Source organism: Nothoprocta perdicaria, unplaced genomic scaffold, assembly GCF_003342845.1.
Source record: "Nothoprocta perdicaria isolate Ctin4 unplaced genomic scaffold, notPer1 scaffold_39, whole genome shotgun sequence".
Classification (NCBI taxonomy): Eukaryota; Metazoa; Chordata; class Aves; order Tinamiformes; family Tinamidae; genus Nothoprocta; species Nothoprocta perdicaria.
In genome coordinates, this window is record NW_020455632.1 from 3,182,011 (window position 1) to 3,209,605 (window position 27,595).

A 27,595-nucleotide genomic window follows, 5' to 3' on the forward strand; every position below is an offset into this window, starting at 1 on the left:
TCTCTCTCTCTCTCTCTCTTTGTCTCTCTCTCTCTGTATGTATATATATAATATATATAAAAAAATAAATAAAAAGTGTGTGTGACTGATCACATTCCTTTTCTGACTTGTATAGTTATTGTTATATGCTGTGGTCCTGAAGATGTCTGCTACCTTTGCTAAGATACTGGAAAAATCAGCTAAAATCCTTTTTGCAGCTCACCTTTGATCCTTTCTGGTAATTTAGRCATGTAAGAATTTCAAAATGTTGGTTTAAGAGACCTAAAAAAACTCTAGAGGAAATTAAGTGCAACTTTCTGCTCAGACCAGAACCATTGCTTTGTCCAGCTGAGCCTTGAAAACCTCCAACAACATCAATTCACTGGTTCTACAATTTGTAGTCCAGAGCTGCTTTATCCTCCTAGCAAAGAAACTTATTGTAATGTTGGAAAACTTTCCATAATRTCCCTTTCAAGAGACAACTTGCCTCTTATTTTACCATCTGAAACTTCTGAAGAAAAGTTTGGCTCTGATATCTTTGGTTCTCCTTCAAGTGAGAAGTTAGTTCATGTTGAAGTTAGATTACTCCTCTTTGTCAGGCTAAAAAAAAAGTGCAATTCCTTCAGCTTTTCCTCAGAGGTCATTTTTTTTCCAGGCTGTTGACCATCTTGACAGTCCTCTGCTTGACYGTCTCTGTTTTCCCAGTGTCTTGTTTCAGCTGGGGAGTTGGAGAGACAGGACAAAACTAGAATCTGTATAGCAGGTATTTTGTCACTTGCTCACTAGACAGGAAGAGTAGCTTCCCTCAAGTTGCAGGCTGTGCTTCTGCTAATTGAGTCCAATATGCACCTTGCCTTGGTTCTGTTGAACGCATGTTGGGTTTTATTCAGTTTGGCGTTTATCTTTTTCAGATGGGCTGACGGGCAGCCTGTTGCCGCTTAGCTGCTACTGAAGCAGGATGGCCAAGGGTTGGCCCTAAGTTTCTCAAGGGAACTAAATCCTCTGAATTGAAGCTCTTGCCTGGCTGCATCAACAGGCCCAGCTGATTCAGCAGTGTTTGCTGAGGCTTCATTTTTGTCTCATCATGCAGGTTTTTCAAGAAAGTGTAGGCCTTAGGCCTGTGTAGACCCTAGTTTTGACATTGGAGTATTTTGGCCTCTATCTGAAAGCCAGTGATCGGCTACTCCTTTTTAAGCCTATTTGTCCAGTCAGTTCACCTATACAAGTCAATTTATATAGCCTTAACCTGTTCAGTCAGTTCACCTATATGTCAATTAATGTTAGCCTTTACCTACAAGTGAGAGATGGGAAATGCTGTCAAAAGTGTTGATAAATCAATGTATACCACATCCCTTTCATACATGTAGTCAGTCACTTTATCATAAAATCAAAATAAATATTGTTTGAGCATCATTTGTCTTTGGTAAATCTCTTCCCTATTCTGAATTGTCTTTTCTGTCATGCAACTAGAAAAATACTTTCTCCAATGATCTTCCCAAGACTGAGCTGAGTCATCCAGAGCTCCTTRCCTTTCTTGATTGAAACAGGCCATGKCTTTAGTTTATTTATTTCTTTTGTTTCCCTGGCTGTCAAGAGCCTCCCCTATTTGCTATGATTCATTGATAATGGCAACTTGCAATTGCAACAGTTTTTTTTTTTTTTTTTTTTTTTTTGGCACACTTACATGTATCTAGTCCAGTCTCATGAATTTTAATACATTGAACTTCTATGAATTATTCCTAGACTATTACTCCTCTTGTTRCYTGCCTGCCTCTCCCTTCTACCAGCCATACTAGTGCCCTTGAAGGCTGGGATGCAAAGACTGCAACAGAAATGATGACATCTCCTTCAGCTTTTCTCTACATCTTTTGAACGATTGACAGCCCTGTTCATCAAGTGACCCACTTATTTTGTAAACATTCTTTGGCTTATAGTGGACAGTGTAGGATCCTTTTGTGTTACCATCTGTAGCCTTAGGTATTTGCTCTAGCTGCGCTTTGCCTCCTGGTCTTTGTCCCTAAATGAGGAGAGTAACAGAACTGCTCRTATACTTGGCCTGCACTTGCTCCTGCATTTTATATGCACTCTTGCATTTAGTTCTTGAAATTGATTTAGCCCAGTAGGATTCCTGCTGATTTTCATGATTTTCCAGCCTAAAAAGATGGTTTCATCTTGATGATTCGATACTATTTCTTTAAAAATCARCTGGCTCTTCTAGGTATCATTTCTTCTCTGGCGGCTTCCCAGAGGGTTTTTATCTAAATAAGCTAGAGTCCATGAACCTAACTGCTTCTTGTCATTCAAGCCTTCTTCTGGATTCTGAACTTGATTATCTGATGGCTTTATCCCAAGTTGTCCTTCATGATATTTTCACCAAGTCCCACAGCTTAATTATCTTTTCCTGGAAAGGTCATGTTGTGTCCAAGAGGAAGGAAAAAAAATACAGAAACTTTATTAAATCATTATATCTGCCGTTCACCGTCTCCTTGCGCATTGCCCTGAATAGATACTATAAATCATACCAGAGAGCTCAAGTGAAGAGAGATTACATTAGAGATTTGTYAGTGCTAGGTGGCACTTAAAATCTGGGCTGGAAAGGATCCCTGGAGGACATTTAGCCGAACCCCTTGCTCAACTACTCAGGTTGCAGAAGACATTGTTCATCTAAGTGTTCTTAAGTCTGAACTAAGTTCTCTTGAGCTTTAACTAATGCTGCATCTGCAACTTCTCCACATACATCACATACTGCATCATCCTCATTGTCTCCTTGACTCTCTCCAGTCTTGCTTGTGTTGGGGAGGTTGAAACCAGACACATTTATTCAGCTGGAATCCCTCAAGTGCTGCACAGAGGGGAATAACCATGTGCTTCAAGCTGCTGCTCCAAACCTTGCCTTTGAATTTCATGGGTTCCTGTTAGCCCATTTTTCCAGTCTACCAAAACCCATTTGAATGGCAGTCCTGTCCTCCGGTGTTTTTTCTTCCTCCTCACAAGTTGATATCATGCGCAAAGCTGCTGAGGGTACACTCTTGTCCCATTGTCCAGGCTTTTAATAATATGACATAATATTTATCCATGAGGAACACCGATAGTTAGATTATTGCTTTTTCTTATGGAAATGCTAGTTGCAACCCATTGAACCAACTGGTCCTCTCAACCTGCCAGCCATCATAGTCAGTTTACATAATACACTTGTCAGTAGTAAAAGTCTTGTTCAAATTAAGCTAAATGGCCTCTGGTGGTGTTTCTTCATCCATGGACCCATTTGTTTCCTTGTAGCAGGCARTAAGATTATTTAGGCAGGATATACCCTTGATGAATCTGTGCTGGTGCTCCTGGACTTTTCATGTGTGGGAGTGAAATGTCCTGGAGGATTTTCTTTCAGCCTTTACTCCTAGAGGAGCAAAGGCTGAGAGAGCTGGGTCTGTTCAGCCTGGAGAAGAGGAGGCTGAGGRGGGACCTGATCAGCGTGTATAAATACCTCAAGGGAGGCAGTGAGGAGGAGCGGGGCGGCCTCTTTTCAGTGGTGGACAGTGATAGGACTAGAGGAAATGGCTTCAAACTGAAGCATCGGAAGTTCCACAGGAACTTAAGGAAGCATTTCTTCACTGTGAGGGTGACAAAGCACTGGAACAGGCTGCCCAGAGAGGTTGTGGAGTCCCCGTCTTTGGAGATCTTTAAAACCCGCTTGGATGCAGCCCTGTGCCACGTGCTCTAGGTGACCCTGCATGTGCAGGAGGGTTGGACTCAGTGACCTCTGAGGTCCCTTCCAACCTTGGGCATTTTATGATTCTATTCTATGATTCTATGATTTTCTTCAAAGCTTTCTTGGGAACTGAGATGAAGCTGACTGGTCAGCTTGTTGTGTGCTCTGTCTTGAATGTGTCACAGAATCACAGAACGGTTGAGGTTGAAAGGGCTTCTAGAAATCATCTAGTTCAACTCCCTCTGCTCCAGGAGGGACACCCAGAGCGTATGGCACCGGATGGCATCCAGGTGGGTTTTGAAGATCTCCAGAGAAGGAGCTTCCACAACCTCCCTGTTCCAGGGCTCTGTCACCCTCWCAGGAAAAACGTTCTTCCTCTCAGGGAGATGGAACTTCCTGGGTTTCAGCTTATACCCATTACCCRTTGCTCTGTCACTGGCAACCACTGAGAAGAGTTTGTCCCCATCCTACCCACATTCTGCCTTCAGGTATTTATACATATAGATCAGATCAGTCTTCTCAGTCTTCTCTTCTCCAGGCTAAACAGGCCCAACTCAGTCTCTTCTCGTAAGGTAGATGCTCCAGCCTTTAATCATCTTTGTTGCCCTCCACTGGACCTGCTCTAGAAGCTCCACATCCCTCTTATACTGGGGAGCCCAGAACTGCACACAGTGCTCCAGGTGYGGCCTCACCAGAGCTGAGTAGAAGGGCAGGATCCCCTCCCTCCACCTGCTGGCAACACTCCTCCTGATGTAGCCAGGATCCCATCGTCCGCCTTGGCCACGAGGGCACACTGCTGACTCATGGTGTCAACCAGGACCCCCACATCCCTCTCTGTGGAGCTGCTCTCCAGCAGSTCAACCCCTCTACTGTAATGTGCATGACAGCTGCCTTTTTGCAGCTCTAAGGCACTATCCCAACTCGGTGTACCTTACCAGGTGCACCAACCTGCTTGTCCTGTCTTGCATTGGGTTGTTTGTAGGCCAGGTGTTAATCAAGCATCTGGAAAGTATGCCCGCCCCAGTAGTGTAAATACCTCCCTCAAGGTACACTCTGTATGCAGTGTTCACTAAGTTTGGGATAATCCCTTCATTAAATGCTGTTTTGGTTACATAACAATGCTGTGATTTCCAAATGATCATACAAGTTAAGCTTAAAGCCCAAGCAGGACAGAACAGATGATGTGTGGTCAGTTGTGCTGCGTAAAAGATGAAACACCTTGTGTGCCAGGAAGGTTGACTTTACTCTTGTAAAGTCTGAAACAAGGATATACTCTTTACGAATAACTCTTTTTCCAAAGTATTCTCAGTAAGGGACATGCAGATCATGTTCTCATATGAAAGTGRCATGCAGATCATCCACGAAACACCTAAATATCGATGTTGGTCTGAGTTCTCATTATAAGCTGTTACTGGTAGAGATTGGCTCATCCTGAGGTTGAAACCTAGGAGCTGACCTCGTGGGTTGCTCACAGATCAAGCCCAGATCTCTGTATCCCAGAACAGGAGCTTGCCTGTAGGTRGACACCTCTGTTAAGGGTGTGTTAATTCAGGGCTAAAGCCCTAACCAGTAATCTTTCTGTATTGTAGCAGAACTTTGAGCCATGTCTTTCTTTACCAGGCCTTTCTTTTAATATCTTTTCATTGTTTAATGAATTTATGGAGGGAAAGGAGAAAATATTCAATGGAATATAAAGGAGGCTGGTTTCCTACAGTCATATCTTTTTCTCGAGCYCTTTTCCCTTCCGCACCCCATTGGTCATCTTTGCCATCTTCTCTCCCTATTTTTCTCTATTTGTGTGGCCAAAGGGAAAACATGCAAATAACCTCCTTGCAGCAAATAAATAAAGCACCCTCTTCCACTGCATAGTCTTGATATTGGGAGGTTAGGGGGAATTTGATATTGGCAATATTGGGTGATTTTTTTCAGAAATTTATTAAAGCTCTTTGCAGGCTTTTTATCTGTCCAGCATTTTCTTCTCTAGTGTGCAGTCTGGCTTCCAGGTATTGCAATATCTGGTTTCAAGTCTGGTTTCAAGAGCTTGCAGGTGTTACTTAAGAATCAAGAATTGTCAGTGGGATTTTGCATTGGACTTCAGTGAAATCTCCAGTCCAACTTTGTAACTGATTTTATTTGTTCGTGCTCAGAAGCTTTATATGAAACCTACTTTTGTAAGTAAGGACTTAAAAAAAATGCTTCCTGCAGTGTAAACATCTCAGGAAAGGCCTGACAGACTGAATGTGTACGTAGGTTGTTGACATAACTGGTGGTTTTTTGTTTTTTTTTTTTCTTTTTTGTCAGAGATGCTCTTGACTTCTTTCAGGTTTAAGTAATGAGGAGTTAAATAAAGGAATGATACATTGCRAAACCGACCTCATTACAGTTTGACAACCTTTGGTTCAATTATTTATGTTCTAGTTGCTGTAAGTTAGAAAGGTAAYGCGGAGAGTAATGAAGCAATAAAGGTGTCACCCTTGCAATTAAAGGAGGTGGGAAAAAAGCTTCATCCAGAGAATTATGCTGTAATTGAAAGCATTAAAATCCTTTCCCCAGAAACATTTTCTATTTGTATTGTATTTTCCTTCACCCTCTTGTCCCCCAGCGACTTGATTTGTTTTAAATTATCAGAATCTGGCTCCTCTCTATGGCCTGCTGTCCAGGTCCAACCTTTCAGAACTTCACATGTGAACTGAGGGAAGAAAAGAGCTCTTGTTCCTACGAGTGCGTGTTTCAYGTAGTCGAGCATCATTATGTGCAGCTTCGCTCCGGATCTGCTCCTGTTTTCCAGCATCACTAGAAACTGCCTGTTTTCCAGCATCGCTGCCCTCCTCCCGTAGCTGATCCTGGAAATGTTGTCTGCTTTAAATTTCTTTTTCCTAAGCAGATGCTTTTCTGCACGAGCAGTATAGATGCTTTGAGGATCTCCATTTAAGGTGTGATGTATCAATTCAGTAGTCAACGAGTTTGTTATCACAGTGGCTTTGTACCACTGTTCAATTTTTAGGCCCTAAACTTCACAAAGCGAGTAGGAAATAGAGGCTGGATCCTTGCACTCAAAAATGAATGGCCTTTTTTTCTAAATGTTTTTCACTTGGCAAGGAGATTTCAAAGAGCTAATGTTATCCTTAATTAGCTATGTTTGATATTTTAAAGCTTATTGTGGCACACAGAATTATTATCCACTTTATTGCAATATCATTTCCTGCTGCATGTCATTTGATCATRTTCTTATCTTGCTTAAATTCTGTCTCCTAATTCCACGTAGTGCTGCATTGCTCCTGTATRAATCAAAAACTAAACAGTGATTTTTTGGTCACGGGAAAGAAAACAATCTTATTAAATGACATTCAGGTGCTTGTTACTTCTCTCTGCTCCTTTCAAAATTAGGCTTAGTAAAAAGTTTTTCTGCAGTGATTGTATGTGAAGTCCTTGAGGACCCTTGAGATTTGCTGGTGTATGATCATAGGTGCTTACTTTTTGTCTTTTTAATGKTTGCTTTCTTGTTACGCTTTCATCTTTATATAGCATATATACTTTAGTCAAGTTTAATGCCTCTATCCAATCCATCCTGAAAGTTAGACCCTTTTTATTAGCAACATGTAGTTAAACAAACCAGCCTTTTTCACTACCGATGGTCATCCGTTGGATTAAAATTCATGGCCTTTCCAGGGAAACTTAACCAAGTTCCTCAGCTCTGCTAGACCTGTTGCTGTCAGGAACCCGAAATACAGCTCTTACCAGATTGAAGGTATTTTGCAGACCTTAAAAAACCCCTGAAGTTATTACGAAGGACCTTGCTGACTTGCCAAGCACCGTGTTCTGTTTCAAGTGGAGCTCAGAGATAAGGGTGCAGAAACCAGGGCTGGTGCTGATCCTCCTTTGATAACAGCACCTGCCATCCTTCAGTAAATGCTTATTTTGGCAGGTGCTCATGTGTGTCATAGTTCATCCTGATGGCATTTGAATTCATAACCAGTCACCTTATGAAAATATGTTTATTATGTTTTTGGTGGTGGTGGTTGTTTCAGGCACTGAGCTCCCATAGCTGGGGCATGCCTCTCTGTTGGGTYTGTATTTGTGGGGAGGAGGTAATTCTGATTATTTGTATCTGTAATTTGTATTATATATGTTTCTGTGGTTACATTGGGGTAAGTGTAATCGTGCACAACTAACTAGGTTAATACATGATGATAAATTATAATATTTTCTTACTATGTCTAACAGCAAACATGAGGTCAGAAGAGCCAGTCCCGTTACATGAAGAATTTATTTACTGTTGTGGAGCTGCTACCCATGTCTTAAAGTGTGGGCCCTGGAAGGACCTCTCAAAAGATGAAAGTAAAAATCTACCCAGGCTTTTATTCATGATTATTCCTGGTAAGTGTTGTGAGCTTTTTGTTTTGTCTTTTCATATTTTTGTTTGATTGTTTTTAAGAATTATGGAAATGCGATGAAATGGAATAGGAATGCTCCATATGAAAAAAAAAAAAAAAAAACAACAAAGAAACAGATAAATCATAGCAGTTGTCAAATACATGCCTAGAAACCAAGAGCCTTGTAATGATGAAATTATTTTCTTATATTTGATTACAGTTGTTATCTGTACCAGTGCCTTAATAAATATGAGAAATTAGGATGCTTCTTGTTTTCTCTGTGACGTTTGTTCACTAACAGCGTCACATTTTGTTTTCTCAGTCTCTTCCCTTTTATCTCYTGCACATTAAAGTGGTGCTGCAGTGTCAGCCTACTTCAAGTGTGCTTGCTTGAAGATGAAAGCGGCAATATTTAAGAGAGAATTTTAGATAGAGTACTTTTTTAAGTATAGGAAATGGTTTTCAACTTAAACTTTTGCCCTTGAGTTTCTACAGTAAGCCTCTTTAGATCAGTGCATGTCTCATAGTTACATTTAAAATTTGTCATCTTAAAATGCAGTTTTAAGCTTTCATGTTGCATAATTAATGGGGCAGTCCTCAACTCACTGAAGCCCATAGGAGTTCTGATGTTAGCCAAAGTAGGCCTGAGCCCAACCAAAGCACAGATACCRTGGCTATTCCAATGGTTTCATAGAGTTTGTAGATTTTTTAATGCTTTATTCTGGTTCAGTGTAAAACTTCTCATGGTATTTTAACTAGATSGATATTCAGAAAAAGATACTAGGGTGATGTTCAGAGTGCTTCCACCCATGTGGTCTGGAACCTTTAGTAAACAGCTGATTCATCTTTTTTCTCTTATTTTCAAAATTACATTTGTTATAAATGGAAAGCTCTCCGTTTTGAGAGAACAGCTTAAAAAACTCAACAACAAACCCCTCAGTCTGCTACRAAACTGGGTTAGGATTTAATGAATGATGGGTGAGGGTGCCTTCTGGCAGCTCCTAACCACCTAGAGTAGCTGAGRCCTCCTGACTTTCCCTCTCGCCCTTAGCAAACATTTAAGTTATGGGACTAGAAACAGGACATTGTTGCATAAAACAGAAAGCAGAAAATCAAAGAACTGTTCACTTGCAGAAGTAATAAGTTGAGTGACACTTTTATGAACAATTTCAAATGAGCTTTATTTACAGTGCTTGTCATCATCCGGCAATCACAGACTGAGAACAACTGGGATGTCATTTTAACCTTTCATTGAATGATTATGTAATAAGTAGGGTTTTATATCTCTTGAGGTGATCATTTAATATTTTTTGATTAGCAGTGTAAATTTTGACTGAGGATAAGTTGATATCAGCGTTTTCCTAACAGAGTAATAAATACTGACATTGAAGAAAGCAAGGGTGTGCTTATGATTGTGCTAACAGGAAAGCTGTATCTTAACCCTTCTTTTCTGTTATCTCTTCCTTTTGCTGAACTGTTTAAACTGCTACACAGTTTATATTTTAATTGTGTTTGACTTCTTGCCCTTGTAAGGGCAACACTGAGGCTGGTCCTGCTGTCCCAAATTCCAGATGTTTTCATTTGTGTCCACGATTTTCTTTTGCATTGAGAGCTAAAATCTTTTAAAGAAAAAGAACTAGGATTCTGGATAGCCTCTAGGAACTGGATTTTCCTCTAGGAACTGGCTGTCCTAGGAACTAGGATAGCCTCTAGGGACTGGATTTTCAAAGAGAAAAAATAATCACCACCAAGTGGTACGTAATGTATTAAAAACTAATTTTTGGCAACAGTACCCTGAAACCTGAAACCTTTCTGGTACACTGCAAATACTTCCTTTAATGTCATTTCTCCCTTGAAATTACAGTAATGTGTTACCGAAAGGCCTGCCTTCCACTTGAGAATCCATTTCTGCCACCAATTGTATTGCTTTGCTTACAGTAAATAAGATAAGAACAGGCAAAGCATTTGACTTAACTTCTTAGCTATAGAACTTGCTAGTACTCAAAACCACTCAAAGAAGGTATATGTTGAAGACTGGAAAAGTTACCGCTGTTATTCTGTGAAGGAAGTTTTCTATTTGTTAACCCATGTCATAGAGCTGTCTTAATTTCTACTTCCTTTTCTGCTGCTTCCCCACTTCATTTTGTTGAAGGTTCTAGTTTTGTTGCTTTACACTTTAGATATCCAAATTCATGAATGAATCTAGTCAAACTCAAGACCTAAGCTCCTTGTTTTGTCTTGCAAAGAGTTAACTGAGTTGGCATAAAATACTGTAGTTTACTTCTAAATGAAATGCTTGTGCCTTTCTTTTTTTTTTTTTTTCTGCTTTGGTGTATGCCTCTTTTCTAGCCTTTAGGGGAGACTCTTATTGGCAAGATGCATAAAACGCTGCTCTAGGAGAGCTGCTGACAGATGACCCTGTCTGGCAACATATTCTTAAACTTTTAAGAATTAGATAGCATTCCCCTTGTGCTTTTGTGATTTCCCAAGTATAAAGTACAGAGCCATTCTGCAGTCCAGCAATTTTCACACTTGAAAGGCATGTGTTCCTGCTCATGGTTCCTTGTGATATAAAGAAGGGTGAAAGGATAGCTCCATACAGGTTGGTAGTAGAAGAATCCAGGCTTGGCKCTCTCCCTTGGAAGGAGGCTCTCCCTCCAAAGGGAGAGTATGGGCAGCCAAGCAATTGCTGGTCTGAACTGACCATGATCAGTCCTACTGCATGTGATGGATTTTCTGCTTCTGTGATGGATTTCTAAGTCTGCTACATGCTTTCTTACTCAGAAGGAAATTCAAGCATATGATTTTCTTTATGTGTAAACAGATGATACGGTAGTGATCAGGAGGGTTGAGTAATAAAAGTCTTTCCTCCTGAGGGAACTGCTGCAAGAGATTTGTAAATAAAATCTGCATATTTGTCTCTTGCATTGTTCAATTTAATTTCTTCATAAAGGAGAGATTTCTTTCTGCTCTTCTTTAAAAAATGAAAAAAAAGTGATGGAGCCAGTGAGGAGGAACCTCTCTCTGAATCTTTCTTTGACTCAGAAACTGATGGCAACATTTCTATTGACTTCAAGTGAGGCAGGATGCTGCCTCCTGAGAATTGTTAGCTGAGTGCACTTGATTGGACTAAAATACAGAAGGTTCCATATAGCTTAATGTCATTTAACTACAGCAAGCAAACATTTTATATATGACTATCTGTGTATACACTTATAGTAAAGTTTTACAGTTAAAGTCTGCTTAACATACTCTTTTTTTGCTCAGTAACCTGTTTTTATTTCTTCTGTATGTTATTAGTGTGTTTACTGAATTAATTACTGCATAGAAAACATGATTTGTCTTCAGTCCTGAATACATGTATATACTTGTCTATATTAATGCCAATTCTTTTCTTTTAAAACCAGTGAGATGTACTTCTGAGACTAAAATTAAATGTATGCTAATTGAAGGATCAGGCCCATGGTTTTCTGGAAATGTAGGCGTTGTGGAAAGGACAGGTATTGCTTTTTTCCCCTTATGTCATAAAGGTTTATTTTTTTCCTTTTGCAATGTTTGCTTAGTGTAAAATTAGCAAGGAAGTATAAAAACTTCTACAGCAATATTAAACACTGCTTGGGTTCATTGGAAACCAGGATCCACGGTGTGTAATGGAATTTTTTTGTACTGTTTGTAGAGTACTTGTCTATTTGTGTCTATGTATTTATGAAACATTTAACTTGATAAATAAATACAGTACAAATTTCAAAACCACTGTGCTGTTTGGCTAAACCATCATGAAGTTTTTTATCGTGTGTTTCATTGTGGGAGTGCATTGCAGTACTGTCCTTCCAGGCATCACAGTTTTTGCCTCTCTTGCTGTAAAGAGTGCATTTTGTTATTTGCAGTCTTGTACTCAGGAAACTTCGTTCACGGTTGGTAATGTGTAATATAAATAACTTTTTTTGTAGTAGTAGTAAAATATGCCACATGAGTTTAACTCATTAATGCAGAGTTTTTTTTTCAGAATTCATTTTTGACATAGAGTATTCCCTATGCTTACCAAGGAAACTTGATATGCCTGCTTGGGCATATCAGTTGTATGGTTGGTGGGCTGTTGGATCATCCATCCTGACAGTATCCAGTTGAATACTGTTTTACCAAYGCAGGTACTGACATGATGTTTCATAAACTTAGTCATGCCCTTCATGTCCTCGTAGACTTAAAAAAAGAAAAAAAAAAAAAGACATGTGTTTAAATACAAAGATTTGGTAAGATGGAAGATTAGCTCATTTTTAGATTCAAAGTCAAGTGTTGCTTATGACTTCATGCGCAACTGAAGCTTGTAGGGCACTGCAGTTGACTTGGGGACTTGGATTCTCATCTCCTCCTGGGAGCGGGTGCTTGTGCTTCAGCAGAACTGCTCTCACAAAGACTAGGCAGCCCTCCTTCGATGGTGAAAATGCTGCAAACAATTTGCCCAGCTTATGAAGAGTGCCTTTAATGTGTTTTACCTTGAGACTTCCTGCTTGTTTTAAAGTCTGAAGCTCTATTTTTGACTATAGAGACTTTGAAATTTGTTTGATGCATTTTTATCTGGCTTTTTTTCTTTCCTCTACCTTCGGTTTTGATCTTCAGCAGTCATCTGCATCAGCATATGCACAAGAAAAGCTACATCATTAGGTAACATTTTGCATTAAAACTAATTTCATAGTTCCGAAGCTGGAACTCCTTAGTGGAAGGAAAATAAACAAAACACAAAAACAACTTTCCTGAAGTTGTTAACATTACCTCTGCTGRCGAGTCATTGGAACGAATAGTTCTTCAGAGGTCTGTTGAAGGAACTACCACCACCACTAAGATTCAGGGGCTTGCTTATTATTAGAAGGATTTATTGCCTCATTCTACAGACCACACATTTACTTAAATTGTTTCTTAGCATATGCTTCAATTGAAACAGATGCTTAAATATGCTTGTTGACATGTAGCCTTTATATTCTAATCGGCAAGGACTGCACTTCGTCTAATGAGGAGTTGTCAGGTCAGCAACTTGGGTAGCAGTGCCTAGCTTCTGGATACCTCAACCAGAATGTAACTCTGCATGTTGAGAGTTACATTCAACATTCTGCATTCAGCAACTCTGTATGTTGAATATTGGCACGTAGGGCATGAGCAAACCCACAGGAAGAAAAAAGGAGAAGTCTGTATGTGAAGCAGAATCTGATTTTGGAACAGAGACCATTGAGTTACTTGAGGAAAGTTCCTCCACTCTGTCTTTTTAAATCAGGTGCCATCATTTCCTCCCCTAAGGCACAGCAGTGTTCACCATTTGCTTTTAAAATACAAGTGGAGGAAGGAGGAATTCTACTGGCAATGAACAGCATGAGTAAGAGGAAGTAAGACTTTTCACTTTCTAAGCAGAGAACTTCTAAGTTCTGGCTCCTGTTCTAGTGTTTTATATGCTTTATGGTAACAGTCATTTGAATAAGCTATTGAAACAGCTGAATACACAGAAGTAAAAATAACCTCAGGCATCAGTGCATAGTAGGGGTTGACCTRCTGGAGAGCAGCTCCACAGAGAGGGACCTGGGAGTCCTGGTTGACACCAAGTTAACCATGAGGCAGCAATGCCCGCGTGGCCAAGAAGGCCARTGGGATCCTGGCCTGCATCARGAGGAKTGTTGCCAGCAGGTCAAGGGAGGGGATCCTGCCCAGCTGCTCAGCTCTGGTGAGGCCGCACCTGGAGTACTGKGTGCAGTTCTGGGCTCCCCAGTACTAGGGGGATGTGGAGCTTCTAGAGAGGGTCCAGAGGAGAGCAGTTAAAATGATTAAGGGATTGGAGCATCTCTTGTACAAGGAGAGACTGCGTGAGTTGGGCCTGTTTAGTCTGGAGAAGAGAAGACTGAGAGGAGATCTGATCAATATGTACAAATTCCTGAGGGGTGAATACAGGGAGGATGGGGCCAAACTCTCCTTGGTGGTGGCCAAGGATAAGGGTAATGAGTACAGATTGAAAGAGAGGAAGTTCCATCTACATGTAAGGAAGAGCTTCTTTCTTGTGAGAGTGACAGAGCCCTGGAACAGGCTGCCCAGGGAGGTTGTGGAGTCTCCTTCTCTGGAGATCTTCCAAACCCACCTGGATGCTGCCCTGRGCAGGTGTYCCTGCTGGAGCAGGGGGTTGGACTAGATGAACTCTAGAGGTCCCTTCCAACCTCAACCATTCTGTGATTCCGTGAAAAARAACGTTTTAAGAGCATTGTATTACCCAAATGTATTAGTCAGTAAAAACTTTAATTGCACAGTGACAGTGTCATCTATAGGAAGCATGCCTGTCCAATCTCACATTTACCATTGCCATTTAGCACTGGCCTTCATTGTGAAATTTGTGAGGAGTTTTTTGAATGTCTCCAGCTGAGCCTGTGTCACCTTCTCCACAAAGTGATTCTAARGCCCCATTTCATACAGCCAAATATYAGACACTTAGCTAATATGCTGAAATAAGGAGTATAAACTCCTTAGTGTTTGTATAGTCAGGAGCAAAGGATAGGCACTGCCCCAGGGTGATCCTGCATACGGAGCAGTCTGAATCTTGGGCTGGCCTGCCAGGCTTCTCGTCCAGGAGATACAGAGAGGTCCCTGTCCAGACAGAGATTCTGGTCTTGACTGGTTTTTGGTACCCTCAAAAAGTAATATTRACATGTAGATATCTTAGGTAAATAGTAGAATAGATCTATCCACTGTTTCAAGAGCTGTAATTTAAGTGGCCATTTTTCATTTGACTTCATGGGCCTAGTGTAGTCAGGGTCATGGGACTGTATGTTAAGTACCTTAACAATGAAAATAGGTTTGAATTGTCAGGTACCAAATAGAACTAAAAATTGATAAAGAACTTTCATTCCTGTGGTACTTAAACATAGTTTGGAAAGAGAATTCCAGAAGATGGAGCTATTTTAAAGATTAGAATAAATGTTACATTGCCTTGGAAAGTTTTTTGCTGTGATAGGCATGCTGCAGGTATTATCTAAATACATATATAAGCATTGACTGTTTCTCTACTGTGTGTATATCACACAATTATAAGGCCTTTGATGTTGCTGAATGATTAATTGGTTCTGTTGGTTGCTGAGGGTCACAGAAATAATTTTTACTTGTTTTGTGGGAAGTAAATTACAGGAAGTCCACTTAGAGCAGACAATATAAGGACTGGAATGCTGGGGTCTGTTCCCAACCTTGCTACTGGGTTGCTTTTCAACAGATGCCTTAGCTATGCTCAGAAATTTTGCACCAAACCACCAAACGGAAATGTTCCTCATTCACTTTTGCAAAATTCATCTATTCTATTACCCAAGTCTCTAAGCTGGCATTCAATAGCAATTAACTGACACAGAGTAAATAACAATAAAAGCATAACTCAGATAAGTGAAACAACAAATACTTCTTCTCCTAGAATATTTAAATCATTGACCAGCTCTTTAGGCAGCTATTTCTGCTTTTGTGAGATGCTCCTGCCAGGACATACATCTTCTGTTTGTTCAGCACTAAATATCCAAGGGACAATAAGAAATACAACTAATGACACTTAAGTGTCATTCAACTCTCTATTAAGTAAAATTGGAGTAAAGCATTTCCTTCCTTGAATCTTGGTGGTTTGAATTAACTTATATTTTTAGATGCATTGAGAATTTCCAGGTGAAGGTTGAGTGTAATAGAACTATTCCTGATGTTGATGCAAGTTACACGTGTCTTCTGTACACGGGATAATTTGCATTCTGTTCTGCTTAAATCCTKGGCATGCAGAAATGATGACCTGAAGCTGAGACTAATGAACTTTTCTATGTGAATGTGTATTTTCCATCATGTTAGCACTATGCTCTCTATATTTTTCTTACCTGATCTCCGTTAGTATAAGTTCCAGGAAGTTGCATGCAATTCCATTAGCTATGCCTGTTTTCACCATACCTTTCCAAATTGAGCAGTGCTGCTATTGCCAATCCTCAACAGAGGAGATGAGATGAAGAGAAAGAGTAATTTATGCACTTAGAAATTAAGGTGATGTTATCTAATGTACCTACTGCAGAGAATCAACTGGAGAGCCTTTTCTTGGTTGCATCCACCTTTCAGGGGTAGCTTTTCCTGTATCCCACCCGTTTACGTGAAGATCTTGGGCGATCAACATAAGATTCAGATCAGGTAGATCAAGATTCAGGTCAGATTCTTCTTGGGAAGTTTCTACCATTCCTTCTTATATTAGCAAATGAGACCATTAAGTAGCTAAACCTCCAGTGAGGTTCGGTACTGAGAGCATAGGTGGCAGGACTGGGGTGTTGACAGAGCTGTTGCCTTCAGCTAACTTTTACAACAATCAGCTAAGCCATAATACAGACATACTGAGTTTGAAGTAGTGCAGAAGTCAGAAGCTGTAGAGGGTACATTAAGACCTACCAGGCACTGGAAATTCAAGAGCCCAGTGTTTGGAGCAGTTAGAGAACTTCCGGAGGCCGTAATTTCACAATCCAAGATGTTTGTCAACAATACTGGCATAAGGTAGTCCTGTTCCCAGCACACTGTGCCACTCCACCCCTCAGCTAGGCCAGAACAATAGCTTGAGGGATCATGCTGTGAATTAAATACATACATTTATTTCTAGGGTTTGGGGGGAGTTTTAAGTGGTGATGGTTCCCCGTTTGGGGTGACAGCACGGCCCTGCAGAGCTGTGCCAGTGTCATTCAGGGGTTGGGGAATCATGGGGGCAGGGTGGGAATGACAGGAAGAAGGTGGGAGTTCCTTCGACTTCACATGTTCAGTCTTGAGGCTTCTCGGGAAGGAGATGAGGCCCCAGTGGTCACAGCAGGGGTAATAATTTGCTGAGATGCTCCTCCCTTGTGGCTTCTGCTTTTGTTTATACCACAGCTCCAGATGAAGCTACTAATTCTGTGGATTTTACTCCAAGTTCTCAGATTTTGACATGGGGAATTTGTATTTCATGTTCTTTTGACACATATTTCCCCGCTGCGCAAAGAATTGGCAGTGGGAAAGAAGGTTTTCTTACCTTCTGGTTCCMGTTGGATGTGGTGAAACATCAACGACAACAGATGTCACTAGATTTCATAGCTCATGTAGTGTACTGATCTAGGTAAAATACTATATGTAAAGAGCTTGCTCTTTACATGTTTAACGTGTTTTTCCCCTTCCCCACAATAACATATGTATTCTTACCACCTTATTTGCTGTATTGATCTTTCTTTTACAGTAAGACATAAGTGCAGCAGAACACGTCTGGCATATTTACAGAATCACGGAATGGTTGAGGTTGGAAGGGACCTCTACAGGTCATCTAGTGCAACCTTCCTGCTCAAGCATGGACACCCAGAGCACATGGCACAGGGTGGCATCCAGGCAGGTTTTGAAGACCTCTGGAGATTTACATGAGGAATCTATTGCACATGGCCATATATAAGTCTGCTGTTGAACAGGAGCAAAAAAGCTTCCTAATTAGGAACCTTCCGCCTTCCTAATGCTTCCAAAACTCCTTCCAACTTTTCTACACCCTAATTTATCACTAATGTGAATATTCATGACCATGGGCTTAATTATGTGGTTAGTCATTGTTTTCAGCAGCCCGGGTGATGGACGTTCTCAGAGGGCAACGCACATAAGGTACCATTAACTTTCTGTCATTCTTATTTCACCCAGGCGGCTTTGGCAGACCTKGATAGGTGGAGTTCCTAGTGGCTTGTAATACTTTAACTGTCATGCACAGATTATTTTGTCTGGTCATTATTTGTTTTCTCCTTTTTGTAAAATGAGAATAATGAAATCTTCCTGTGTCTAGTGCTTGAGGATTTGTCAATGAGATGTGTTATTTGGACTTGAAGTTGGACTTAACCCAAATTTGGACTTAACCCAGAGCTCCTATTTATTTCAATGAGCTAAATAGTTTGGCTTCTTGAGAAAATTATTCTTTGGGGATAACTCTGATAGGTACGTGCCTATCAGATTTCTACTTTTAACCCCAATAAAATTTTGAAAACATCAGTCAATATTAACAAAATTGTTCTGAGAGAAGGAGGGCTCAAAGACATTTTTTTTTAAAAAAAAGAGTTTGGATAGAAGACAGAGAGTCTTTCTGGAAGAAAGATTACAATGATTACAGCTATCTCCTATTAGATATTAGAAAAAAAAAAAGCTTTTAGGGTACTGGAATCTATTATTTGTTGTTGCTCACGAGCTACTTGTTTGTGAGTAATATTTTAAAATATGCTGACAGTTGTTGTGCTTTGTTTACTGGGTCATCCCACCAGCTTCCATTGTCTTTAGAAAAGAAAAAAAAAAAGGTCTCATTAAAAATAAAAACTTCCTTATGCAAAAAGAAGCAGATGCAGATTTGGAATATGCCTCTTTTGTTGAATTTCCCAGTGCTCCAGAAGTACCTCCGATGGGGGCTTGGCACACTTGAGACTGTCAAGTTTGAGGAGGCAGAGTAATGACAGGATGGTTGAAGATCCAACTGCGCTTGACAGTATTTCACTCTGCTAAATCTGGGTGGCAGATGTTACACATGAAGCGACTTTCTGAAATTTCTCAATCTGAAGTCTTCGCTCACTGTCCTCTCCCTGTTAATGAGGAGCTCTTTTTATACTGGGAGAAGTCTTTGGAAACAGCAATGCTTTTGGCCAAAGTAGGCCACACAGCATTATCAGGAAATAATCCCTCTTCTGTAATATTCAAAGCTTTGATTATGCCGAATTATGGAAATGTTATGTTCTAGGTTACATAGTTCATCTGCCTTTTTTAAAAAGGAAACTTCTAATTATGTGGGTTCTGAGGCAGAAGAGAACTGTCTATGGACAGTTAAAGTCTGTGAGAAAAATTCAGTTGTGTCTTATGCATCATAGGTAATTCGATTAAAAAAATTAAAGTGGTATATAATACATAAAATGCAGTATATTAAGGTATATAATGAAMTCTCTGCTCCTGAAGGAAGTACTTGAGTTAATGGGAATTTGAATTGTTATTTAATATTTTGACCTATTGATCTCCTTAAGGGTTACAAAAAAGTCAATACTTTCAGATCTAGTTATCATGCMGTCTTGTTTTGCATCCAGGTAGTAGCTGCTGTACATCATTGTAGCTATACTGGAGATAAATTTGCCTAATCACATTCAATATCTAGGTTATTTAACAGAAATAGCAAAGGTAGAAATTCAGTGAGTTGTTTGTTTTCTTGTGCAAATGGGCTGTAGGATTTTGGTCATTGCAGTGGTTTCCATGATTGAACAGTACTCTTTAATCGTTCTTCATGGTTTTGAAAACTCCCATAATAATAAATAAATACATGTTTTACATAATGCCTTTTAACCTTTAAGGTTAAGATCTTTAATATCTGTTAATACAGCCTTCTCTTTTGAAGCAGAGTAAAWCTCAAATGTTTAAGCATCCCTGTTTGTGAACAGTGACATACTCTTCTGTGCTTGTGAAGGAAAAACCAGTGAGTTGAAAAAGACTTCGCAAAACATCTGTTTGGGACCAGTACTGATGTTCTTGTTACTAGTTCATTTTCCTCATTTTTTTCTGAGTTTTGTGGACTAGTAAATCTTGGATTTACTGCTAGATTTATCCTTTGTTGTCTTACCATTTCTGAAGACTGATAACAAATACAAAATTATCTTGAACTGTTCCTTTCAGATGTTCTAGTCTCTTGATGTTCTTGCACCACACAATGAAGTTTTATTTTGTTCTTTTGTCTGAAAGTTGAAGATGCTTTCAGGCTTTCTTCTGACATTAACTAGGTTCATGTTCTCTRTAGCTTTGTTCCATATTAATAAAATACTTTATTTAAAAAATTATCTCAAAAATAAGTATCAAATCTATGCTTTTCTTTTTTTCATACTTTCTGGCCAATGGTACAGGATAGACAGGTCAAGTACAGACTTGCAGTTGTAACTTTTGGTGCCTTTTGAATTTGTTTGCTGCCTACTTGTGTATTATTCAAGAGTAATAGAATCTGCAGAGTTATTTATCTGCGCAAAACAAATAATCTGTGGTTATCTGATTTTTGAATTGGTTATTTTTCCCCTTTGTCTTTCCTGCTGATGTTGTYTCCTCAGGGTTTTGTTCTGTTATTCAAATGAGTTTCGGAGGCTTTGCTGTGAACCCGTTTGACACCGAATCCCGTGTCCCTCTTCTGCTCCCTTGCTTTCTTCTGCAACTCTCTTTCYCAAAGAACTTGTTCTCTCTTGGTTCAGTTCTGCTTCTACTGCAGTTGACTGTGGATTTCCCACTGGGTCTCCTTGTGAACATCACTTGTAGTACCTTGTGGATCAGACAGACCAACCACATCTAGGCTGTTAAAAACAGCTATATCTGTTCTTATCTGCATGAGCAGATACTTCAGGGACCTTGCAAGTGTGTATGTGTACCAGGTTTAATTAAATGTTTTAGTTCTTCATCCACTATGGAGAAAATGGAACCTTAGTCTTAACTCTCATCCAAGAGCTAGCAGTTTATAGCAATATTAAAAATGAATTAATAAAATTGTGATTTATGTATGTGTCTTACCTGGTTGAGACATTAAGGGTAAATATTGAAATATGTGTGTGGATTTTATGTGTATATGTTGATATGTGTACATTATCCCACTGCAATGCTACTTAGCCATATCCAAGTGCAGTAGGTTTGCAGTGGGAAAAATCAGAATTTCAGACTTTTACCTGCCTAGATAGAGGCTCTTAATCTTTCATATGAGAAAGCAGGTACATGCTGCCCTACTGGAATTTTTTGTTCCTATCCTGCAGCACAGATGTCATTTGCTGTAAGAAACTGTAGCGTTAGTTTATCCCAGATTATTAGGCTATCCTTGGGATCTCTTTAAAGGTGAACGAACCTACATTTGTCCTAAAAGTAGAACAGCACGAGATGGAGAATAGCAAGAAAGATGATTTGCTCTGTAAAATGTATTTAAACAATGTGTATTATAAAGTCTTTTATCCATGCCTGATAGTTCTATCAAGACCAGAATCTACAAATAYAAAGGGAAAAAATGATATTTGTTCTTGGAAAAAAATAAAACTCTAATGAACTAAGTTACRGCAGACACCTGGTTGAATTCTCCTKAGAGTCCCTGTTTTCACAATTCAAGCAACTGTATTAAGGCTCTTTCCAGCCAAATTCATTATTCCAAAGAGGATCAAACAGAAGTTTAACATATGGTTAGGTCTGCATAAGGTCGTTATGATTGCTCTTTGGCTGATGTTGCTCCTCTGCTGTGCAACCTATAAACAGAAGAGAGCAAGAAGGATTTCAGCCCCTGAGATGTCTTAGCAGGTAAAGATTTAATCACCGTGAATGTATCGCCATCGTTCGAGTGCTGTTTGCTGTGTTTTATTTGAAATTCCTTGACCCTGCTCGTCATGGAAACCTGCATGTTTCCTTTTAAGGCCCGATCCTCAGCTGTGGTGTCAGTTTCTGCAAGTTTTTCCCGAGGGGGAGAACATCCTTGTGTCTTGTGCAGGCTCCATTTAAATCCTCCCGACATCTGCATGGGCCGCTTTCCATTCATTAGCAGAGGGGAGCTGCGTCTTCTTCCATGGTGCCTGGTCAGAAGCCAAAGATAGATTAAGTTTCCTTGAGCAAGGACCTTGTCATGTAGATTCTCCAAGCTGGAGCTGGAGACTTTGGCAGCTCAGCGRAGAGGCAGTTAGTGTTGCTGCCACAGAAATGATTTTTTTTGTGTGTGTGGTCCTGCTGTGCCCCCCTGGATTTCAAGCTTGATTTATAGCCGCTCAGAAAAAAAAAAAAATCTGCATTTGGTCTTGTTGCAGCAAATTCTCATGGAAATACTATTGCATATGTACTTAATAGTGAAATGGTGGATTATTTCTAAAATTGCATTCATAGTAATTGCTGGCCTATTTTCCAGTTCCTCCAAGTTCTCCGTAAGGCCCCTATTGGCCGGGTGCTTCCTTTCTTCTCTGCGTGTGGCTCCTCCTGATCTTTCTGGTCCTGCTGAGGTCCCGCAGGAGATGACAAGTGTTAGAGCCGCGCGGGAGGCACCACAGCTGCTGCTGCTGCGCCCGGCCGAGCTGCTGGAGATGCCGCTGCGGGGCCCAAGAACCTCTCCCTGGAACAGGCTGCCCAGGGAGGTTGGGAGGCTCTGGAGGATCTTCCAAACCTACCTGGATGCCACCCTGTGCCCCGTGCTCTGCGTGTCTCTGCTGGAGCAGGGGGGTTGGACTAGATGATCTGTGGAGGTCCCTTCTAACCTTAAGGATTCTATGAATCTATGAAAAACTGTTATTCTCTTGGGAATTTTAATGCTCTTTGACTCTTTAATGAGCATTCCATATATGTTGTTTTGCATTAGGAGTTAAGCAGTTAGATTGAATTACATTGATGGCATACTATAAGTTATTATAGTAACTTATATATAATAACTATATAAGTTTATATTTTCCGAGTGTAGTTTTCTTCTCCTGGAAGCACAGAAGCTCAGATACTAATATGTAGTTAATTTTTAAAATGACTATGTTAGATCTTATGACACTTTCTAAAGGAAATTGTGAAATTTGGAGGAAAAAAAAGGTTTTATTTATCAGTGATATCCGGGGGCAGGTGCTTATTTTGTACAAGCTGTCATCTCTCTACTGCTGTCTGTCTTCATGAGAAACAAGCGGTGGGTGTTTAAAGTCTCAATTTAATGCAGGATGCCCTAACAAGAAACTGTTTGAAAATGAAAACGAGGCAGGTTGGTGTCTATAAGTCCTGCTCCCATTTTTAACTCTGCGAGCGATTAACCACATGAACACACTGGTAAAGGAAGAAATGGATTTCCTTTCCTGAAGGTCTTCACACAAAAAAGCAGAATGATTTGGGACTTAATGCAGAAAAATGGCACAAAGTGGCTTGTGCTCTTGGCAAAGAACAGAGTGGATGAAAGGAGTTCCTTTCRTGCTCTAAATAATAATATTGCTAAGTTGAACAGTACTTGGTTTGCACTAGGCAAGTCCGAAGTATTGTTGATCATAGTGCACTGTGCATATTAAAATTCAAGTAACTCCATTAGTTATTATTGTAATGGTAGAGGAAGAAAAATCCTTATTTTCTTTTGTTATCTTTTTAGCAGAGAAGAGCTGAACTAACACCATAAAAAGCAACTAACTTTAGAGATATAAATTTGAGCTATATTTGTGGGTAAACATTTTCCATATTCTTTCTACTTATTGTTAAATGTCTGTTGTTAAATACATAATAAATATTGTTAAATATGTAGTGAATGAAAAAAAAAGAGTGTACAGCTTGTGGAAGAAGGGACAGGCCACGTGGGAGGAATACAGGCGCATTGTCAGAGAATGCAGATGCAAAACGAGGAAGGCCAAAGCCCGGGTGGAAATAGAGTTGGCGAGGCAAGTCAGGGACAACAGGAAGGGTTTCTATAAGTATGTCAATAGCAAGAGGAAGACGAGGGAAAATGTTAGTGCACTGCTSAATGGGGAAGGGGCCTTGGTGACGGAGGATGCCGAGAAGGCAGAGTTACTAAATGCCTTCTTTGCCTCTGTCTTTACTGCTAAGACGACCCCTCATGAACTGCAGGGCTCCAATAGAAGAGATGTAAATGGGCTAGAGGAAGACCTTCCGCGGGTTGAGAAGGATTGGGTTAGGGATCACTTAGGCAAACTGGCCACTCAAAAATCTATGGGCCCAGATGGGATGCACCCAAGAGTGCTGAGGGAACTGGCCGAGGGTATTGCTCAGCCTCTCTCCATCATCTTTGAGAGGTCCTGGAGAGCAGGGGAGGTGCCTGAGGACTGGAAGAGAGCCAACGTCACYCCAGTCTTCAAAAAGGGCAAGAGGGAGGAGCTGGGCAATTACAGGCTGGTCAGCCTCACCTCTGTCCCTGGAAAGGTGATGGAGCGGTTCATCCTAGAGAGAATCTCCAGGCATATGAAGGAGAAGAAGGTGTTGAGGAGCAGTCAGCATGGATTCACCAAGGGGAAGTCATGTCTGACGAACCTCATAGCCTTCTGTGATGGGATGACAGACTGGCTGGACGAGGGGAGAGCCGTGGATGTTGTCTACCTTGACTTCAGCAAGGCTTTTGACACCGTCTCCCATAATATCCTCATACGGAAGCTCCGGGAGAGTGGACTGGATGAGTGCACGGTGCGGTGGATCGAGGGCTGGCTGGATGGCAGAGCTCAGAGGGTGGTGATAAATGGGGCCGAGTCCAGTTGGAGGCCTGTGGCCARTGGTGTCCCCCAGGGGTCAGTACTGGGCCCGGTGCTGTTCAATTTGTTCATCAATGACCTGGACGAGGGCACGGAATGCACCGTAAGCAAGTTTGCAGATGACACCAAGCTGGGTGGAGTGGCTGACACTCCAGAGGGCTGTGCTGCCATCCAGAGGGACCTGGAAGGCTGGAGAGTTGGGCAGAGAGGAACCTCATGAGGTTCAATAAGGACAAGTGCAGGGTCCTGCACCTGGGGAGGAATAACCCCAGGCATTAGTACAGATTAGGGCTCGACCTGCTGGAAACCAGCTCCACGGAGAGGCACCTGGGAGTCCTGGTTGACACTAAGTTAACCATGAGTGAGCAGTGTGCCCTCGTGGCCAAGAAGGCCAATGGGATCCTGGCCTGCATCAGGAGGAGTGTTGCCAGCAGGTCGAGGGAGGTGATTCTGCCCCTCTCCTCAGCTCTGGTGAGGCCGCACCTGGAGTATTGTGTGCAGTTCTGGGCACCCCAGTATAGGAGGGACGTGTAGCTTCTGGAGAGGGTCCAGAGAAGAGCAACCAAGATGGTTAAGGGAATGGAACATCTCTCGAATGAAGAGAGGCTGAGTGAGCTGGGYCTGTTTTCTCTGGAGAAGAGAAGGCTGAGAGGGGATCTGATTAATGTGTATAAGTTCAGGAAGGGAGAATGCAGGGAAGAAGGGGATAGGCTGTTTTCCCTGGTGGCCAGTGACAGGACGAGGGGTAATGGCCATAAGCTGGAGCACAGGAAGTTCCGTCTGCAGGTGAGGAGGAACTTCTTCACTGTGAGGGTGACAGAGCAGTGGAACAGGCTGCCCAGGGAGGYTGTGGAGTCTCCTACTCTGGAGGTCTTCCAAACCCGCCTGGATGCCACCCTGTGCCACATGCTGTAGGTGTGCCTGCTTGAGSAGRAAGGTTGGACTAGATGATCTCTAGAGGTCCCTTCCAACCTTGAATATTCTGTGATTCTGTGATTCTGTAATATTTAACATAAGCAAACACAAGGAGAGAGATTGAATGTTTTCTTGTAAATCTTGGAATTCCTAACATATATATATTTTGATCTTTAACCTCTGCTAAATTATTTCAGTGGTGGCACCTGACTATAAGTAATATATTAGTGCTACATAATGGATTTATAGTGAGTTGTCCAACTCTTTCAGGGCAAACCAGCTCTGTAGAGATACCAGCTTCTGTGTTGAGATGCCTGCCTCAAGTGTATAATGTATAAGTGCCTAATATTCCTTTTTGATTGCTTTATAAAATTTGTGTCTTTACATAGAACTAATTTTCTCACATTGGGAATATTAGGGTGAGATAGATAAGCTTGAGCTTTAAAAGGAAAAGAAGGTTTTTTGTTACTGGGCTTCAATTTTAGTTTCTGCAATTTCACAGTAATTCTGCTCTATGCTTGTCTTTGGTGCTATTGATAAATGGAATTAAAATAGTTCAGCAGTACATCCTCTAGAATTGGGAGAGTAAAAATTAAAAGCAAATTAGAGAAAAAGAAATTAAACATATTTACGAATAATGCTGCTCCGTTTGCTTTGAACTGTATTGCTTCCTGTTAAAAAGTTAGTATTGACTGTGCTTACATTTTTCTTTTGGCAGGTAACCCTGGATTGGCAGGTTACTACAGGACCTTTATACAGGCCTTATATTGTGGACTGAATCAGCAGTATCCAGTTTGGGTTGTGAGCCATGCCGGGCACTGTAAGCCTCCCAGTGGTATGGAGATGATAGAAGGTATGATATTGTAACTCTCAAATATTTGTAAAACCCCTGTTTTCATACCTATTCAAAACAGAATGCCATATTTATTTGTGCCTACAAATATTTCCACACAAATATTTCCACCCCCACACGGGTGGGGAGAGAGAAGAGAAGGTACTAAGGAAAAGAACATTTTTTAGGTACGTTAGATTTGCTAGTCAAGTCAAATAAGGCCATAAGGGCAGTATGGGAACAGGTGAGATTGCTAGCAGGAATCTTGAGAGAGAAGTTGTAAAGAAGGTCCTCTAGACTTTGTCAAGTTGGTGGAGATTAGTTCAGTGCCTTAAGTACAAAACATGCAGTAATGTGGAGCAACCTGAATATTTTTAGGAAGACACCTGTATCTGTTCAGTATAATTCTTCTTCCACAGGCCTTTGCTCCTGAGTTCTGTGAGTTGTCGTATTGGTTTATTTGATTTCAAGGTGGAAACTGAAACATGAAACTTGAATTTTTATGCATCAAAGTTTTGCCAGTCATTGCAGTGTCAACTGGCCCAGTGCTCCCACTTTTAGCCTGAAACATGGGAAATCCCTAGGCTTGGGATTTTTGGTACAGTTTTGAACACAGGATACAGGTAGAAGTCCAGCAACTGAGGTGAGCTTCCTCATTCGTTGCTCAGAATGCAATTAACTTTCTACCCTGGGATCATGTCTGTGTAAGTTTTTTTTAGTGAAAAGTTCTCCTGATGGTGAGTAATGTGCAGTGGCTGAAGCAGAGAAGTTATATGGACACATTTACAGATGAAGCAAACAGGAATGTTACAGAAAAGTCCCATTTCCCCTGTATTCTGCTCAGGAGAGTGTTAACCAGGGGGAATGAGGGCTACCAAGGTAAAGAGGGAATGATGCTAAGTTGAAGCCATTTCCCAGCTGACTTTATGGTGTCGTTTCTCACTGAGACCTCCCCTCTACTATGAGAGAGGGCAATCTCAGGGATGGTTCACTTATTAAACACATACACGACTGGGTAAGATGCCTTGAAGAGTGAGTGTCATRTTGGTGGTAAGGCAGCAAATCTGACAGGAGCATGAAGGATGTGGATCCAAGAGTCCTAGAAAAAACCTTCAAGAAATTAAGCAACAATGCAAAACCCCCAAACAGTCCAAAAGACAAGAATTCTCCAAGTAAGATGGACCTTGTTTAAAATAATAATAATAAAGAAAACCTTATATTAAAAGCACATGTAATATGTTTGCCACAATCTGAAGGAAATCCAGCATGTCAAAGCCAAACCAAAACGTTCATGGCTCAGTAGAAAATYGAAGGAGACCCATACAGGAAAAAAATGAAAACTCGCCTGGATGAGGAAAACGGAAAAGCCCATGAAAACAGTGTAGCAAATTTGAACAAGACATTAAGAGCTAATTTGAAGAGTTATTTGGAAAGACAGTTTGTAATACATTTCTTCAAAAACAACCAAATCTAGAAATCAGTGGTGTCAATTCATAACAAAAGCAAAAACTGATTTTTTGGTTTACAGTCACATTTACAGTCACAAGGCCATATTAAACCCAAAATACTAATAAAAAGCCCATCAAAT

The 27,595-nt window shown here is 40.7% G+C and overlaps 1 protein-coding gene across 1 annotated transcript in view; it reads left to right on the top strand.

The window, feature by feature from the left end:
* The window catches only part of LDAH (lipid droplet associated hydrolase), a 113,042-nt gene that overhangs the window by 3,692 nt on the left and 81,755 nt on the right, over window positions 1–27,595 (top strand). Inside the window, exons 2-3 of the mRNA XM_026044875.1 lie at window positions 7,910–8,062; window positions 25,894–26,028. Of these exons, the coding sequence (XP_025900660.1) occupies window positions 7,915–8,062; window positions 25,894–26,028 (283 nt within the window). The 5' untranslated portion in view covers window positions 7,910–7,914. The remainder of the gene's footprint in view (window positions 1–7,909; window positions 8,063–25,893; window positions 26,029–27,595) is intronic.